The following is a 17,500-nucleotide window of genomic DNA, read 5'->3' as shown; positions in this document are numbered from 1 at the left end:
AGGAACAAAAACGGAATTATTCTTGTAGTATAAATGATCAAAATAACATCAAAAGTAATTCGAGCAAGTTTGCCGTCCGTGATGATACAAATGGGAACAAAAATATTGCTCTGAATGTAACTCAATGTCGCGTACTTCGGATTTTAGTCTTTAACAAGAATATTTCACATAAGAGAATGTAATGTAGAGCTCACTGAAGCAAACTGAATCAGTTAAGCGAATCCAAGGGGTACGAATAACTTGGGGATTAAAACTCAACGTAAATCTCCAAAATTGACAAAATCTGAAAACAGGATTCTCAAAAAGACTGCGTGGAATAACAAGCTTATCAAGAACCTACAACACTAAACATCAAAAACAAATGTGCTGACCACCCTCTAATGGGTACGATGCCTCAGAGGCCGACATCACAGAACATTGCTTGAATGAGACCAATTAAGTCGCAGATGATACCTGGAGGCACTCAAACGTCAACTTTGACAGCACAAACTAGAAAAAACAAGTTGGCTATTATTTTCTGCATTCTTCCTCAGAGATAAAAGCTATCCTTTTACAGCGATTACCATTTCCTCAAAGACGAAGTTATCGAGTTCCCCCTCCCTTTCACCTCTTACCCCACAGCCCCCTTTGCTCATGTGATTTATTGACTGAATGAGGTAACACACGAAACAAAAAGAAAAGAGCGATCACACTAATCGAAGTTGTTGATCCTCAATGCTCTATCGAAACTGCGATAAATAAAGAGAGAGACAAAGCGGATTATATTTACAGGAAAAAGTTGCGTCACTGACGCCACACATGTGTTTCCCCTCCCACTAAACTTTCTGGAAATAGATACTTGCCCGGTCATAGTAGACGTCATCTGGGTCGTAATACATAGTTCAAAATCTCGTGCCTTACCTGAAAAAGAGAAAAAATATAAAATACATATAAATTGATGACGCAATATTTCGTTAATATATCAATAAAATCTTGATCAATCAGTTTCACGACCAAAAGAGGGCACTTCCCGAGTATAGTTTGAAATTATCCACGTAAAACTAATTCGTGTGACAGCACATGAGACCACGCCTCATGAAAATAATTGCTACAAAGCTCACCCAAGCAAATTACATACCGTAAATTGTCACATCATTAATGTTCGTAACACATAAAAACAGATTACATTTATAACACCTATCATATGTTGCATAAAATGTCACTCCATACTGTCCTCAATTCACGAAAATATGACAAATACAACGCCTGTCTCGAATAATTTTCAAACTCCAATAATCTTGCGTCCAAAAAAAAAAAAAAAATGGACAAGAAGTTGAAACCACGTGTGGGAACTTGAAATGGGCATAAGTTGACAGACTCACTGGGTAAAGCGTTGGTCAAGGGAGCACGACCACTATGTGGGTGGAGTGACCGAGTGGTCTTCGATCAGAAGTGACTTACGGCAGGAGGAGGAGAGGCAGGAGGAAGTGTTCGAGGGTAGTTGCTGTCGGTGGCAGAAGAAGTGCCCTTAGACGCGTGTGGCGCTCGCGGGTCGCCGTGTTAGTGTGGCCCGGTTGCTTCAGGATAGCCCTCCTTCATCCGAATCCCCAGCAGCGTCCTGGGAGGGACGTCATCCCTAAGGCATACTTACATACCCCAGGCCACTCACCCTTGCCACTGCTGCCGCCATCGTCTCCCCGCCGCCGCCGCCGTCCCTCTCCTGACACCCACACAGACCTAGAGCTAGCTGCTACCCTTCTGCTGTTGCTCTTCTCTCCAGCATAAGCCGTCACCTGCAGCCTTCACCAGCTGTCTGTCTGTCACCGATCACTGACCGCCGCCTCCCTCCCTCCCCCCCTCTTCTTCTCCTCCTCCTCCTCCTCCTCCTGCCTTCGCAAGGGTCAGCTGGCAAGGGCGGTTTGCTTCAGCGTACTGCTGAGGGACACAGAGGTGGAGGTCGCGGCCGCCAGCAGCACGCCTACAGCACGCCCCGAGCGCCACCACCTGTCGTCTTGCGAGATTCCTGTGGTCCAGCTCAACCGCCTCACCACGCAACACTTGAACATCCTCATGCACGCATCATCCTAAGGCTCATTTCGCATTCTCCGCCACCCACAGCCGCCACCAACACTAACACTACTACTGCTGCTACTACGACTGCTATTTAGGACACCCGTGCAAGCAACTAATTCATTTCCAGGACCTCCTCAATACTCTCGGATTCAACGTCCCTGCTTCACGATGACGAAAGGACACAGCGTCCACAACCGATGGATGGATTGTCGGATCTCCTACTACGGTTGCCCGGGGTCTTTCCTCATTCGTATGTCAGGACCTCTCTCTCTCGTCGAGGGGCCATCCTACAGGGATGAGAGAGAGAGAGAGAGAGAGAGAGAGAGAGAGAGAGAGAGAGAGAGAGAGAGAGAGCCAGTCAAAAGGGTAAACTGTGGGGTCGGACCGGAGGCGGTGGGGCTCGCGTCAGGTGGCACACGCGCCACCATGCTCATTACCTGGCCACCGCCATGGCCGTCGAAAACAACGTACATCCGTACGTGCACACAAACACACAACGACGCAAGGTCAAGGGGCGCCATTGCCGCACAGGTCAAGTGGGGGTAACATGGGGTCGCCCACAACACCACAACCCTTCACTACCGATAAAACATCTTCATTAACACCACACTTCCTCCATCTTCTTCCTTCTACAAGTGGAAGGAGATTTCGGTGCTTTGAGGGTCACAGGAGAGAACCTCAATAATTATTCTAGCATTAAAAAAAGGATGTTTTTTTTCTTTACTCCGGTAATATTACGTGTTGAAAATGAAGAAAAGAAGGGTTGAAATGAATATGAAAATCAAGAATAAAACTTTCACAACCACCACCAAGTAATGTTGACATCACAATAATATAATGTATGAAAAAAAAAAAACACACACATTTCCGAACATTTCCTGTTCATGAAATAAACGAACACTGACGCGAAGACTAGATCATCCCCATCAAGATGGAATATCCCGATCATGCCTTCCGTTTGGCTGCGCCGTAGATCAAAGGCAATGAACCTATTTCAAAGGCCCAATGAAGCGGCGAGCAACAGGTGTGAATAACCAATTAACTTCCGCGTTACCGCAGGTTTTCCCAAATCAAGGGCACCACATACATTACGACAATGAAGTTCACATCACCCACAGACACCGAACTGAATGAAAAGGACGTTTTATTCCCCGTGTTTGAAAAAGCCTTTCGTACACTAATTTACACACAAACGAAGCCATAAAACTAAAGTCACTTATTGTACCGCAAATATTCGTACATGCAAAAACAATACTAAATTTTCCCATCACTGACCACTTGACCCTGTGTGCCTTTAAAAGGAAATCCCATTTCAAGGGAGGTGACAGTTTTGAATCTTTTCTTAAGTAACTTGAGAAATTAAAAATTGAGAAGTACTAAGCATACAAGAAAACACATGTTAAATATAATTTTGCAATGTTTGTATTTCTGCACAAGAAAACTGAATGTGCGGACACAAAATGCAGGAAGAGGTATCAGTATTACTGCGCAAGAAAAAACTAAAGGGTTTAAAGTCCACGGATTAGTCTAAATGCATTAATTGGTACCCACTATTCCTGTGGTTGCCATTTACATTCCCAAAGTTACATATGAATAAACTTACTCCCTTGTAATGCCGTAAATGTACTTTAACGATTCGTTACTAGAAAAATTCGACAACTTGATTTAATACAACAACAAAAAATGTTCTATAGCATACATGGAGAAATGCCTGTAAAAATAAGATTAAAATATCGAGTATAATCTCGACTAATCTCAATTTTTTTTATCTTGCGAGAAAAGATATTCTACTTTGTCCAAGACATGATAAGAATCAGATACAAGTACCTCGCTGTCTCAGCGAAAGTTTATACATTTCTTTTGTTCTCAAGGGTATTCAGAAACAGTCTGAAACCCGTCCCATAAACCTACTATTTTTAGTTCCCTCCCTTAGCTTTTATCTGTTAACAATAAAACGATAACATATAAACGACAACAACAAAAGATTAATTTGTTCTGCATATCAAGGTACACAAGAACAAACTTTCCAACGAGGTCAGAGGAGATAGAAAACGGGAAAAAATATAAAGTAAATATAAACAACAAAACACATATATACTGTTAAGACTCTACAAAACTATAGATAAACTTTTTTCCAGCGAAACGAAGGTAAATACTCTCTCTCTCTCTCTCTCTCTCTCTCTCTCTCTCTCTCTCTCTCTCCCCCCGACATCTTTCAGCATAAAATGGAGAAGGAAGGACCTTAAGGGAAACTAAACGGTCTTTATGATGGGCCATATTTTCTGGGGAGGAAAGAGGGGTAATAATCTCTAAACACATGGCAGGGATGAGGCGGCCTTGTTGTGTTGTGTGGCGGTCCACCCGAAAGAGTGAGACGTGGCCCTCTTCTGAAAACCATGAAATGGAGTAAATTGAAGAACCGCCGAAAATTGTTGTACAACTCACCTGCGGGCTAAGCATGAGCTCAACAAATCATTTAATTAGTCCTTACCTTCCAGACAAGGTCAAGAGGCCACTAACCCCTAATTCACATGACTTGCAATACAGATCGGCAACGAGGATAACAAATAGGTAAAAAGAAACGAGGAAATGCTTTCTTCCTCTCGCAGGCCAATTGACGGAGCTACTCTTTAAACGAGGGGCCATTTTTAAGCCATTTACGGCTACGACTCCTTAGTTCTCTGGAACAATTATCGTCATTACAGAGAGAGGAAATGCTGCGGCAGCTACTTGCAACCATCCATATGTCTCAATTCGAATGTACGCACGCACACACGCACAAACGCGGAATATAATATATATATATATATATATATATATATATATATATATATATATATATATATATATTAGTATTAATCTAGTGACAGAATATGGAAACAAAAATCGAGATCCAGTTCGAAATACGACTAATATACCTGACACTTTTAGTAGTATATTTTACAGGTATGGTACACGAAACAAACGCTGAACATACTAATTGTCCCCATCGTGTATGGCTTTCCGGGAAAACACTTTAAAAATCTGAACCAAAGTAGCGGTTTTTGTTAAATTACTACGCCATTGTAAAAGAATAGAACTTCTACAAACGACAGCATTTTTGTTCCTTAGCAAGAAGCAATTAACTGGTAAAGCTTAATGCATATTGAAGTTAACTTTCTACGAGCCTCCAACATTTCTTCACATAATACGGATACAAAAAATAATTTAGAGAAAGAAAGCGCTATCCCAAAGGGCCAAATCTTTACTAACAAGACTCACACGCAAAACTTTTCTTCAGGAAGACATACAGTCACTTAAAATGACCAACAATCCAGCAGCACGTTACTATTTTCCTCTTGCAACAATATGCCCGCGTGATATATTTCCACGAGCGCTCACACCGGAGGAGAGCTTAGGAGGTAATCGGTGATAATCTTGCAAGCCAAAAGCCTCTTTACTATGTCATCCGAAGGTAGAACAGGCGGCAAGCAAGAGGGAGAGGGGACACACAGGGGAATGATGGTAAGGGGAGGAGGAATGTTGGGACGGGGGCGGGGGGAAGGCAACGGGAGGATTACTTCCATTAGTGGAAGGAAAAATTGTATTGAAGAGCAACTGCCCAATGATATTTTCCTATTAGTCTTTTCAAACGGGAAAATAAAAAGTGCGTCAATGTACTAAAAGATTCAGGTAGGAATCATTAGCATAGAACAAATTAATCTTGTTTTATATATCCCTTAGAAGAAAATTTAAATAAAAAATCGATATCTTACATAACGTAAATGAAACTGTATAAATAGCCAAACACCATTAAAATCGACTGACGTAAGTACATTAATAGTATAAAATTAATAAACTGCGATAAAAGCTCTGATGGTTCGGCCTTGCAACGGGGAGTAATGACAAGTCCTACGACAAGAGAATTATAGAAATGGAGTCATGACAAATCCTACGACAAAAGAAGTAGAGACAAAAATTTAAAAAAAGGAGAAAGAAAATAAAAGCCGGGATCACCGAGCAGAAGCATCAGCAACAGAAATAAGTGGGCGGGTAGGAAGGCAATAAAGAAAGCGCCCCAAGGTCCTCTTCTCAGATGGACTGCAGTCTGGCCCCGCACCCTTCGTACGTACGAGTATTATACCTGCATTCACTTCACTCTCCACTTGGCGAGATTTATAGCATTACACCTTGCCTACACACTGCTAACACCTTCGCACGTCTGGCCGGTCGGCCTTCTTCTCCTCCTCCTCCTTTCCAACCAATATGTTTTTTAAGAGACAGTATAAAACTTCTCATGTGTTACTCTGTTTACTGCATACTATACTGTTGGATAAAAATACGTGGTTTGCTGTCGTGACCACATAACATGAAAAATATATAAATAAAAAAAATAAAATAATCCCTATTCTAATGGAACATCTTAATAGGGATGTAAGTTACTTCAGAATACCACTAACATATTTCAGTGCAATATTCCCAAAACGGGACTATCATAAAGAAACTCAAACGGGTCAACAAACTTCAGTAAATCACACAAAAGATAAGTTTCTTTCTTAAAAAACAGAGGTAACCATTACCATAAAGTTTACATTCCCCGGCAAATTTAAATATATACACAGTATATGATACAAACATACAAAGTGCAAGGTCAAAGCACCTTTGAACTCTGCTCCGTTGGCCCTCTGAATGCGAGTCATGAACCAAGTCAGATGACCTTTCTGCAATGGCTAAAAATAGACGCCATCAAACTAGAGGCACTGAAGACTTCACACTTACAACCAGACGATAACCTTTTGCCGGACGTGTTAAGAGACCTGCTTTCGAGTTGGTGGTTCAGCCTTGAGAGAGAGAGAGAGAGAGAGAGAGAGAGAGAGAGAGAGAGAGAGAGAGAGAGAGAGAGAGAGTTGAACGCAGCGAATGTGGAGAATTTTTTGAAAGCATTATCTAGGCTATCTAGTTTGAGCCTGAAACAGTTCTCTGTGCATCAAACTAAAACTAGAACCACTCACTGACAAATGTACCACGTGACAGTCAACAGACAATTCCAATTATCTTGACGTTACTCTCATTCGCACTGACGCATTATCAGAAACGCCAAAGAAAATAAACACAGGAAAACTGTGCGATTCCGCAATAATGAAAACGGAAAACTTTTCCTTCCAAAGAAACTGACACAGAAAAAGTTTTGTAATTTAATAAAGGAAAGCAGAGAATTACGGGAGCTTAGTTTCCTTTTGTAATAGTTCCCTTTTTTTATTTTTCACTGACCACAACATACGTAAAAATCGTTCCCACATCATCAAGCTAAAGGAATTTATTTCCTTCGTTTGATGTCCGGGTACCAATGAAGAAGAAGAAGAAGAAGAAGAAGAAGAAGAAGAAGAAGAAGAAGAAGAAAGTTAAAAAAGAAAAAAAGCAACTGAGTACGCAATGGATTATGGAGGTAGCTAAGTCTAGTTCAGATAAATGGTGTCGTCTACTCTCCTCCGAGCGAAATTATCATAATGACGGTACATGAATAATCGAAACACATATGGCGGCAGAGAGAGAGAGAGAGAGAGAGAGAGAGAGAGAGAGAGAGAGAGAGAGAGAGAGGATCATGTACGCAAGTACTCTTAATGTGCAATAAACCTGGGAAAATGCTGGTTCTATAAAAAGATGGAGGAAGACTAGACACACATACTCGTGTACATACATACATACATACATACACACACACACACAACACACATATATATATATATATATATATATATATATATATATATATATATATATATATATATACATATAATTTTAAAAATTCACAGTAATGCACGTGACCTCTATTAAAAAAGAAGCCTGTCATTTTCCTGTGGTATATAGCTAATGCCACGGAGGAAAATGAAAAGAAGAGAAATACCGAAATCTTTTGGTCTACACTACCCTAACTTGCCTGAAGTAAAGGGTCGTGTAGACCGAAGATCTCGGCATTTCTCGTCTCTTCATTTTCGTCCGTGGCACTACCTTTATTTTATACATAGCATCACGTTTATATACTTCGTGATCAAGTTATTCATATATATATATATATATATATATATATATATATATATATATATATATATATATATATATAATATATTAGCGCTACATTTTTTCAGGGAAAAGTCCATATTGCTCATATCGAACTCGCTGCCACTGAGCCACCAGGATTAAAATAGAAGACTGTGACTAAGTGTATACTGGCTTGTAACGACGATTCCCCCGAAGACGAGAACCTCCTGAAGCTTCTGCGAATAATGACGCCTCATCCGGGGGTGGCTTACGTAACTATAGTAGATTCACATCAACTGTGCATTTGACGTCTAGGCCAGTCCCTTACGACGCTCCTGATTGGCTGTTGATAAGCCAATGACAGGATAAGAAATTCTCAGTCTCTCTCGAGAGCTCACATAGGCAGGATGTTTATGTTCCACCTCTCCTGAAAGACGTATACCTCAAGGAGAGATGGAACATACATCCTGCTTATGTGAACTATCGAGAGAGACTGAGAGTTTCCAGCCTGTCATTGGCTTATCAACAGCCAATCAGGAGCGTCGTAAGGGACTGGCCTAGACATCAAACGCAAGGCTGATGTGAGTCTACTTATTAACTTTCGGACATGGAATGTCTAACATCAGAAGGATAAAAGAAATACACCAGCTCCTCCTTCCTCTTATTCATCTTAATATTTCACTAATATGCACGAAACAGCTGATTCTGTCCGAGCAGTGTCTATAGACATTCCTGATTTGAACGGATGATTTGTAAAAGTCTCCTTAAATACGGTCACGTCTTAAGGACGACTTAACAAATCTATGGAATAACTCCAACTTTTCGGTAACAATTAATTTACACTATAAAAATTAACGTTAAACAATAAAAAAAATCCAGGTTTAAAAAACACGCAATCCTTTTATTGTAAATATACATTACAGAAGAAAAAACTCTTTTTGTGGAGATGCTCACAATGTGTTCATGAGATACACATCAATTTCTCGACGACAGACTGACGTACCCTCGATATATATACAGGTGTTATCCTGAAACCAATTTAGTCCAAACAATCACACCGCATTGAACGATTCTCCAACTGGATGGAAGATAGATATCTCAGTCGGCAACGCTAGAAGAAACTCAATTATTTGTTATTTGGTAACAGCAGTTGATAAAGCTTCGTACACAAATAACAAGCTAGTGATCACTGGACGTCTACTAGCAGTAACAAAAAAGGAAAATATATCATACAATAAAAGGGAAATTGAGTTAATGAGAGTTTCACGTCAGCTATCGATAACTTTTTCATTTCTTAAGATTTATCGAATAGTTCACAATTAAAAAAAAAATAATAAAAAAAAAAGAGAAAAAAAAAAAACCTGATCGTATGGCAGACTTTTAAAAATTGTAAAAATGTCCATAACAAAAATGTAATTTTTCTCTGATTCCAAAATAATCCAGTACAGACCAAAATCCGGAGTCCAAAAATACAAAAGGTAAATACATAAACAGTCGTGTTCATAAAAGCGCACAACCTGTAAAGGCCGAAATCCCAACTTGCAACAAGTCAGCCGCAGCAAAGAACAAGTCAGAGAGAGGAAGGCGAATCCACACGATTTCCCTAACGGGGTACAATAAGTACCACGCCGCACCATTAATGCGACTTCTTCCACAATAGTAATCATTGTCAACACGAAACGACTGGTATAATGGCCGGCTCGTCCCATCAATTGCATGAGTGTAAAACTCCTCACGTGTCTTTGCGCTCCCCGATTTCGTGGTCTTCCTTCCAAACTGAAGGGGGGGGGGGGAATCTGGCATTCCTTTCCTTCGCAGTGTACTGTTTAACGTTACCGAAGGCAATGCATATTAACACTAAGTGATATGACAGAAAGAAATGTAGACAGTTATTTATAAAAAACGAAAATGACTAACTCAGTTCTGTCGCCAGAGAGAGAGAGAGAGAGAGAGAGAGAGAGAGAGAGAGAGAGAGAGAGAGAGAGAGACTGCAGGCTATATCCTACCCATCATGTTAGTGGGAGCTACGAGGAAGAGTATACATATTTATATATATATTTTTGCATGAGGTTCCTGTTGCCGCCATGTTGTTGTTGCTGTTGTTGGTTTCGAAGGAGGAGAGGTTGTGGGTTGTGGAAGAGCGTCTGTGATGTAGGGGTCAGCATTGATTAATGGTTCCTCCTCCTCCACTGGCTGCTCACACCTCTCCCCCACCATCTTCTCAGCTTCCTTCGCATCTCTCTCTCTCTCTCTCTCTCTCTCTCTCTCTCTCTCTCTCTCTCTCTCTCTCTATTATATATATATAGTGGAATGTGTGTGTGAGTTTGCTTAGAGTTCATTCACATGCATGACTGATTCAGCCATTTCATACTCCCTCTCTCTCTCTCTCTCTCTCTCTCTCTCTCTCTCTCTCTTCTCTCTCTCTCTCTCTAAAAGATTAATATCTACAATTAGGAATATCTAAAACTTCAATAAAACCAAAATACTTCGTTATGATAGAAGACAGAGAGAAAGAGAGAGAGAGAGAGAGAGAGAGAGAGAGAGAGAGAGAGAGAGAGACTACAAAATACTCTTTCCTTACTTCAGAGGAAGAATATGCCAACCAGATTCAGACATTTTACGGGAAATAAACATCTGATTTTTATGCCTTTAGAAATACTTTAATGCACAAATGAAACACAATATAGCAAAAAGAGAAATTAAAGGCAATATACCAACCGAGAAGACTTTTTTTTTTTTCCTTTTTTGTAGGCGTCTTCCAGGAAAAAAAAAAATGGGGAGGGATATATATATAAAAGACGTCCTTTCCGAAACCTTTTCCCCTTTCAGGCTTGGAACAGTCACGGCGTGAAAATCGCCTGGACTTCGCGGGGCAGGGAAAGATATTATCTTATCTTATGAATGATTTCACCCGATGGCGTGAGGATTTCCTCGTCGCAGTCATCCCAGTTTGACTGTATATATACATTCTGACTGAGCAGATTCCTCTTCATCTTTTCCCCTCTCCAATTTTATCTACAACCCACTACACTTGACTAACAATTTGGCTCCCAATAAATGCTTACGTCACCAGAGGCATGCTGGATTTTAGGCAATACGAACATGCGTCCCTCTCGTCTCATTCAGGAACTCAGCATGGGTTCCAAAGTCTGCGAGTTAAGCTTGCTTATTGCTCTGACACGAGGCTCTCTCTCTAGAGAGAGAGCGCCACGATGCCTAAACAACTGCCTTTCGACTTTCTTGTAGTAAAGAGGTCTGGAAATAATTAATGGATTCTTAAGAAGTTTCATTCCGATTACGCAACATTTTCCATCCTGGGAGCAATGTTATTTAAGGTTATACTTTTGTTCGTTCCATTGGCAATGGCATAAACGCTCAGTTTTCAAGATAGCATTAAGACTTACGAAGGAGTCAGTGCATTTAAAAGTGATCAATTCTCTCTTCTGAATATTATCACACAAAGTCCATGAGGGCTATCATATATTTGGTCAAAATCATACACCCAATAAAGATCTCGGGGTTGACAACTAAATAAGTTCAAAATAGCCGATATTAAAGTCTGTAGATGTTATCACAATTAAGGAGCTGACAACCATGTTCGCTTTTGACTTGGAAAAATACAGAATTGATCATCTTACGGCTGCAAATTATATATGGACTCCGAAGACTTCATGAAAGATATATCAAAAGAGTAAAAACGGAAGACGGTCCATGTTAAGAACACACTTACATAAACCTGCCACAGCAAGAGTAAAAAAATCAATGACTTTTGCTCAAGCAAGAAATGTTAAGGATTCAGAAATGGATTTTTCAACTTATGTGAGAGCTTTGATGAAATGAAAGTGTAATGGTAAATCAGCATACGGGGTAAATAATAAAAAAATAAACATTACAAACAGCATATAACGATGAACCGACTTAATGGTACCAGTAAAAGTCACACTTTCCCCAGGGGTACAGAAAAATCAGTTTGACCTCAATAAATTATCAGATAAAAGTGAGTGAAGACTTTAATTACGTCTTCATTCTTTCTGGGGGTAATAAATAATAATGCCAGTTACCTTATATAATCTTCCACGGTGCAAAAGTTCGAACTTTAAATATAGTAAAATTTCATTAATTATGTTAAATAACCCACTGACACTGCCATTTATACCAATTATTTCTGACGTATTTCCGCTAATCTCTTAGTCACTTAATTGGGTACTATGAATACTCTGAGTTCAAAAAATTGAGAGAGAGAGAGAGAGAGAGAGAGAGAGAGAGAGAGAGAGAGAGAGAGAGAGAGAGCTGAAGTTAAGGGGGTGGGTTCTAAGGAGTTCACTGAAGTAGGGTGAGGTTTACCTCATCGAGGCCTTTCCGTTTTAATATGATGGTACACATTATGACGGAGCACTCCTGATCACTCACGCCTGATGGTATACATTTTGTGGGTTATTTTTCACTCTCGAGGGCTGCAGTGCTGTATACTTTAAGGCAGCAAATTATATCAGAGAGAGAGAGAAAGAGAGAGAGGAGAGAGAGAGAGAGAGAGAGAGAGAGATTGAAATAGCATTAATGAATGGGGCATTATATATATATATATATATATATATATATATATATATAGATAGAGAGAGAGAGAGAGAGAGAGGAGAGAGAGAGAGAGAGAGAGAGAGAGAGAGAATGTTATTTGGGTCTTAAGTGTAAAGCCCGATTGTAGATGAGAGAGAGAGAGAGAGAGAGAGAGAGAGAGAGAGAGAGAGAGAGAGAGAGACGGGGGTAGCGTTATAAAGGGTTGTTGGTTAACCTCACCGTACAGCCATCCGGATATTTGGGCGGTGAGGCGGAACTTTTGTCTCCCACCGGCAAATCATCACTACGACTCCAGAAACGTAAATCATCAGAGGCTACGCATTATGCAAATGCCTCCTCCAAAGAACTCGTCAAGCATTTCGTAAAAAAAAATAAAAATAATTTTTTGTCAAATGCAAGGATCAGAATTCGGCGCAGCAGCAACCGAAATAATTCCGTTTTATTCATTTACATAAATCGATACTTATATCCAAGTTATCATTCAAAGAGGACAGTTTCATTATTTATGATCCCTAGTGATGACGGTGATACTGATGATGACTGAAATTTTCAATAACAATAAAAAACTGCTTGAAATTTTTTACTAAGAGATCATCGATAAACAAAATTAAGACTTTTGTTTCGGAACCGAACTGAATTTATATCTAATTTTCTTTATTATTTAAATTAACGATAACTACAGCGATGAATAAACAATATGTCTTGCATGGCATCCGCTTATTCCTTTATTTTTAGAATGAAAGCTGACGGGGCTGGGCGACCGAATGACCTCATCTAGACCAGACCAGAATGAATAATACATCAACAACAATGACTAAGAGTGGGACTGAACCCTGATGGCAGACGTAGTTCGCCCACTTAAAAAAAATGGTAGTTTATTATACGAATCTTGAGAAAATACGAGGAATCAACTTCCATCGCTTAGAATTCAAAGGAAAACGAAGAAAATTCCATACAAAAGGATATTATAAAAATAAAATAAATTAAAACAATAAAATAAAATATAAACTTATTTTTGAACGCTTTTGAACGATTTTGTAAGTGACAGCATTGAACATAAGAATAAATTACGCAGATCAATCAAGATATTCTGAACGTTTCACTCAAGAAAAAATTATAGATTTTAAGAATTCTTACGTATATTGAATGTAGGTTAATCCAAACAAAAGTGAGAGAGAGAGAGAGAGAAACTGTGCTAGAGAGCCGAGTTTACGTTTTGATATAGCCCATAAAACGTTTTCCCATTATTAACTATACAGCATTCTCTCTCTCTCTCTCTCTCTCTCTCTCTCTCTCTCTCTCTCTACCACAAAGCGTTTGATATCATTAATAAGTAAAGTGCGAATGAAAATCTATTAACACATAAAGCTGTTAAACATTTGGCCGAGCGCCCCAAAATTCAGGACGCACAAAAAATAAATGAATAAATAATATATTACTAGGACGACAAAAATTCTTTGAGTCAACCAAGCCTTAAAGCTAGATATTTACCATTACAGCAATTGCCACACTACAATAATAACAGTACCACTACTAAAAATCTTTAAAACCTAACCGAAGATAATTTATGAAGGATTTTATGACAGCTAATTTGTAAATAAACATTTGATCAATGAACACCAGGCAGTAATGTGGGTGCATGGTTTTATTGTATGCTGGATATGCTTTCTTTCTCTCCTTTATTGTGAACGGTCCAGATCTAGCAGACTACTTGGCCTGTCTTAGTCGTCACACCATACAAGAGTACTCGAGAAATAATAATAATTATGATTATGTGAAGTGAAAACAATATCAAGTTTAAAACTACAAACCTAAGACATCGACACAGTTACCGCTGCGTTCTCCCAACGGCTTCCATCCAACGGACCTCAAAAAAATCGTTTCCAAGAATGTAATTAAAATGTAGGTCAAACATGACGTCAACATTATTCTTGAGAGCAAAACGTTACAGCTTCCTCGGAAAACCGCGAGAGGTAAGCGTCGGCTGAGAGAGAGAGAGAGAGAGAGAGAGAGAGAGAGAGAGAGAGAGAGAGAGAGAGAGAGAGAGAGAATTGAATTTTTAGTTTTTTAATCTTATTCCTCTCTCCCGGCCCGGTGACTGCCTTACAAAATTTCTAATGAAAAGTTTCATTCGGATTGGTTTACAATCATTATACGTGAGAAGTCTTAAACCCTATAATTAATCCTCTACTGCAACATTCAGAATATCTTGATTATTCTGGGTAATGTAGTTTCCTGTTCAATGTCACCACTTACGGTCATCTGATTCCCATAAACGGTGCAAAATTTAAATTTTGTTCGAGAACCCAAGAGCGCTAAAGTATTTTGAGTCGACAGAGATAATATATTTGCATCAAATCATCCCGATCCTACTACACACCTAACAGTGCAACATGATCACTAAAATATTTTAAGATAAACAAAGCTTCAGAACAATCTTCCAAAACACTGATGCAACAAGGAAACAAAATCACTGTTTAGTATCGACAGTAATGAAAACTAAGAGTGAATGAACTCAGTTAGCGGAAGGATGTACTCAACACAATCAATGAAAAGGCTACGGAAATCATTCCTTTCTTTCGTTTTCCACGTTCTCTGAGGCGTGCTTGTTACTTACTTCAGAATTACTTTTGCTCTTTTTTTTCTTCGATGATTCCTGTTCTTCATCTACGGATAGGCGCGGTCACAACTTGCCACCAACGACCATTGCAAATTTACCGAAAGTAAGTAAACTTCCAAAACATGTTGCAAATAATCTGCGAAAAATGATTTTGGCGATAGATAGAATACCAATATTCTCCCATAAGCAAATCCATCTTGTTACAAAAGTATATTTTCATGGGAATAAGAATCATAAAATTTAAAACCCGAAGTGCCCAAGTCTACACTTATGAGCCTCCTCTTTCGTCAACAAAACGTCAAAGGTGGCGACTTTGCCGAGCTACCTGTTGACAGACACCTTAACAGTGCGGCGCGGTATTCCGTGGGTGGTTTCAGGGCACCACTCCAATAACCTTACGAACGAAATTCCCCCCCAAGTAAAACAATTCATCACGCTGAAACCACCACCAGCATTGCTCTTTAAACTAGCCCCCAAGACCAAAACCACGAGGCATCATCACGGAGAATCGGGAGGGAGGGGAAAAAGGGGCTAAGGGCGAAAAGGAAGAAAATGAAGAGAAGAGAGAGAGAACGAGATGAGAAGAGAGAGAGAGAGAGAGAGAGAGAGAGAGAGAGAGAGAGAGGACCAAGAAGGAGAATAAGGAAGAGAGAAGTATCAGGAGGAACAGGAAGGAGGAGGAGGAGGAGGAGAAATATCAGGAGGAGCAATAGGGCGGCAACAATAACCGGAGGTTCTTGCGCGGCTCGCCTGCAACACGGCGGCCCAGGAGACCATTAATCAGACTAATGAAGGTGGCCACTTCCCGCCGCTGACGAAGCCGATTCTTCCTCTTTACACACACACACACACATACATACACACACACGCACACACAAACACACACTTAAAATAACTGTACGCAAGAAAAAATACTCCGTAGCCCCGCGCAATAAACCATACCGTTGATTACTTTAATCAACTGACTGTTAAAAATATTTCTTCCCAGATAAGTCGTATTCTCTCAAAAGCACAAGGGTCACGCTGAAAGATAAAACGAGATCGGTAAATAAACACTGAGCGACAAAAAGCACAAGTTCTTATCAGCGAAAGTGAAATGAAGCGTGCTATATCTGCAGATAAGGTTCATATGATTTCAAGTGAACTTGCTAACCACAAATTCGTGCAAACTAACCTTGTGAACTCCCTGACATTATCTAAAAGCAGACGCTTCTAAGTGAATCCAGCGCGTTCGAAGAAAACAAGAGTTAAAACGTATGTGTTAGGAAACCTTCCATAGTTGATATCTGTTCTGTTCGATTCCGAGAAAATCTCAAGTTTGATACGGATTTATATATATTTTAGATATATAAAATGGTGTACATTTCTGTGAAATTATAAACAAATACATATTTCTTTCAATCGCTGAATTGAACGACTGATCCGAGTTATGGATCATCAATTACAAGAACTGGAACCAGCAAGGGGAACAGACAGCACATCGGCTATCTGAAAAAGTGACAAAGCAGCTTTCGATAAAAGTTCATGCAGTCCATTCTACTTTTTTCTTTTTTTTTGACTGGCGTCGCAGAAACCTTATTCCAATAAATCAAAAAAGAAGCGGCGTTACAGTTATGATAAAGGGTTGAGCGCCTCATTTCTAGAGGCAAGTTTCTATATATACCTTTTCCTTCTTCCCTATGAGAGAAAGACCTTAATATACTAAAGGCCCCAAGCAAAAAAAAAAGTTAAACGTAATATAACGTTCATTTACTAAATAACAGCAACTCAACCAAGTAATAATATCAAAAATTAATTTAGTTCATAAACTTACAAAATTTCCAAAGAAATAAGTCAAATGAAAAAAAAAAGAATATAAAAAATTAATCTTTGAAATACAAAACAGCGTGAAGGAAAAATTTTAGTTTCACCTGTTCAGAAAACTTTCCTACATTACTTCTGACTGCAAACTAGCTTTATGAATCCTCTTAAAGCAAAAAGTTGTACCCATTATTAAAAGATATAAAAAAATGGTCTTGCATCTCTACACCGGAAAAAAAAAGTAAAGTCTAAAACGAAGGACTAACGATTACGGTCCAAAAAGAAATGGCAAAAAGTGATAAACAAACAAAAATTTGTTTTTAAGTATTCGACGCGAACTTCGCGAACTCCTCCCGCATACCGAAAATAATTTGCAGCACAGTGTCCACTGTCCAAAGCTTTCACTATGAAGGCGTAATTCGTGCGGGTACGGTG

General features: G+C 39.4%; 1 protein-coding gene across 16 annotated transcripts in view; it reads right to left on the bottom strand.

The window, feature by feature from the left end:
* The window catches only part of LOC135195630 (transcription factor 12-like), a 642,011-nt gene that overhangs the window by 207,104 nt on the left and 417,407 nt on the right, over window positions 1-17,500 (bottom strand). For 2 of the 16 annotated variants that reach the window (XM_064221991.1, XM_064221988.1), the window contains exon 2: window positions 843-900. The exons of 13 other annotated variants lie outside the window; for them this stretch is intronic. In XM_064221991.1, coding sequence (XP_064078061.1) covers window positions 843-878 — 36 coding nt within the window. In that variant the 5' untranslated portion in view covers window positions 879-900. Of the gene's footprint in view, window positions 1-842; window positions 901-17,500 lie in introns of those variants that run through there. One more of the 16 variants, XM_064221990.1, reaches the window with a different exon arrangement.

Source organism: Macrobrachium nipponense, chromosome 16 (genome assembly GCF_015104395.2).
Source record: "Macrobrachium nipponense isolate FS-2020 chromosome 16, ASM1510439v2, whole genome shotgun sequence".
Lineage (NCBI taxonomy): Eukaryota > Metazoa > Arthropoda > Malacostraca > Decapoda > Palaemonidae > Macrobrachium > Macrobrachium nipponense.
Note: the sequence above shows the minus strand (reverse complement) of the source record. Positions and strands in the feature narration are given on the sequence as shown.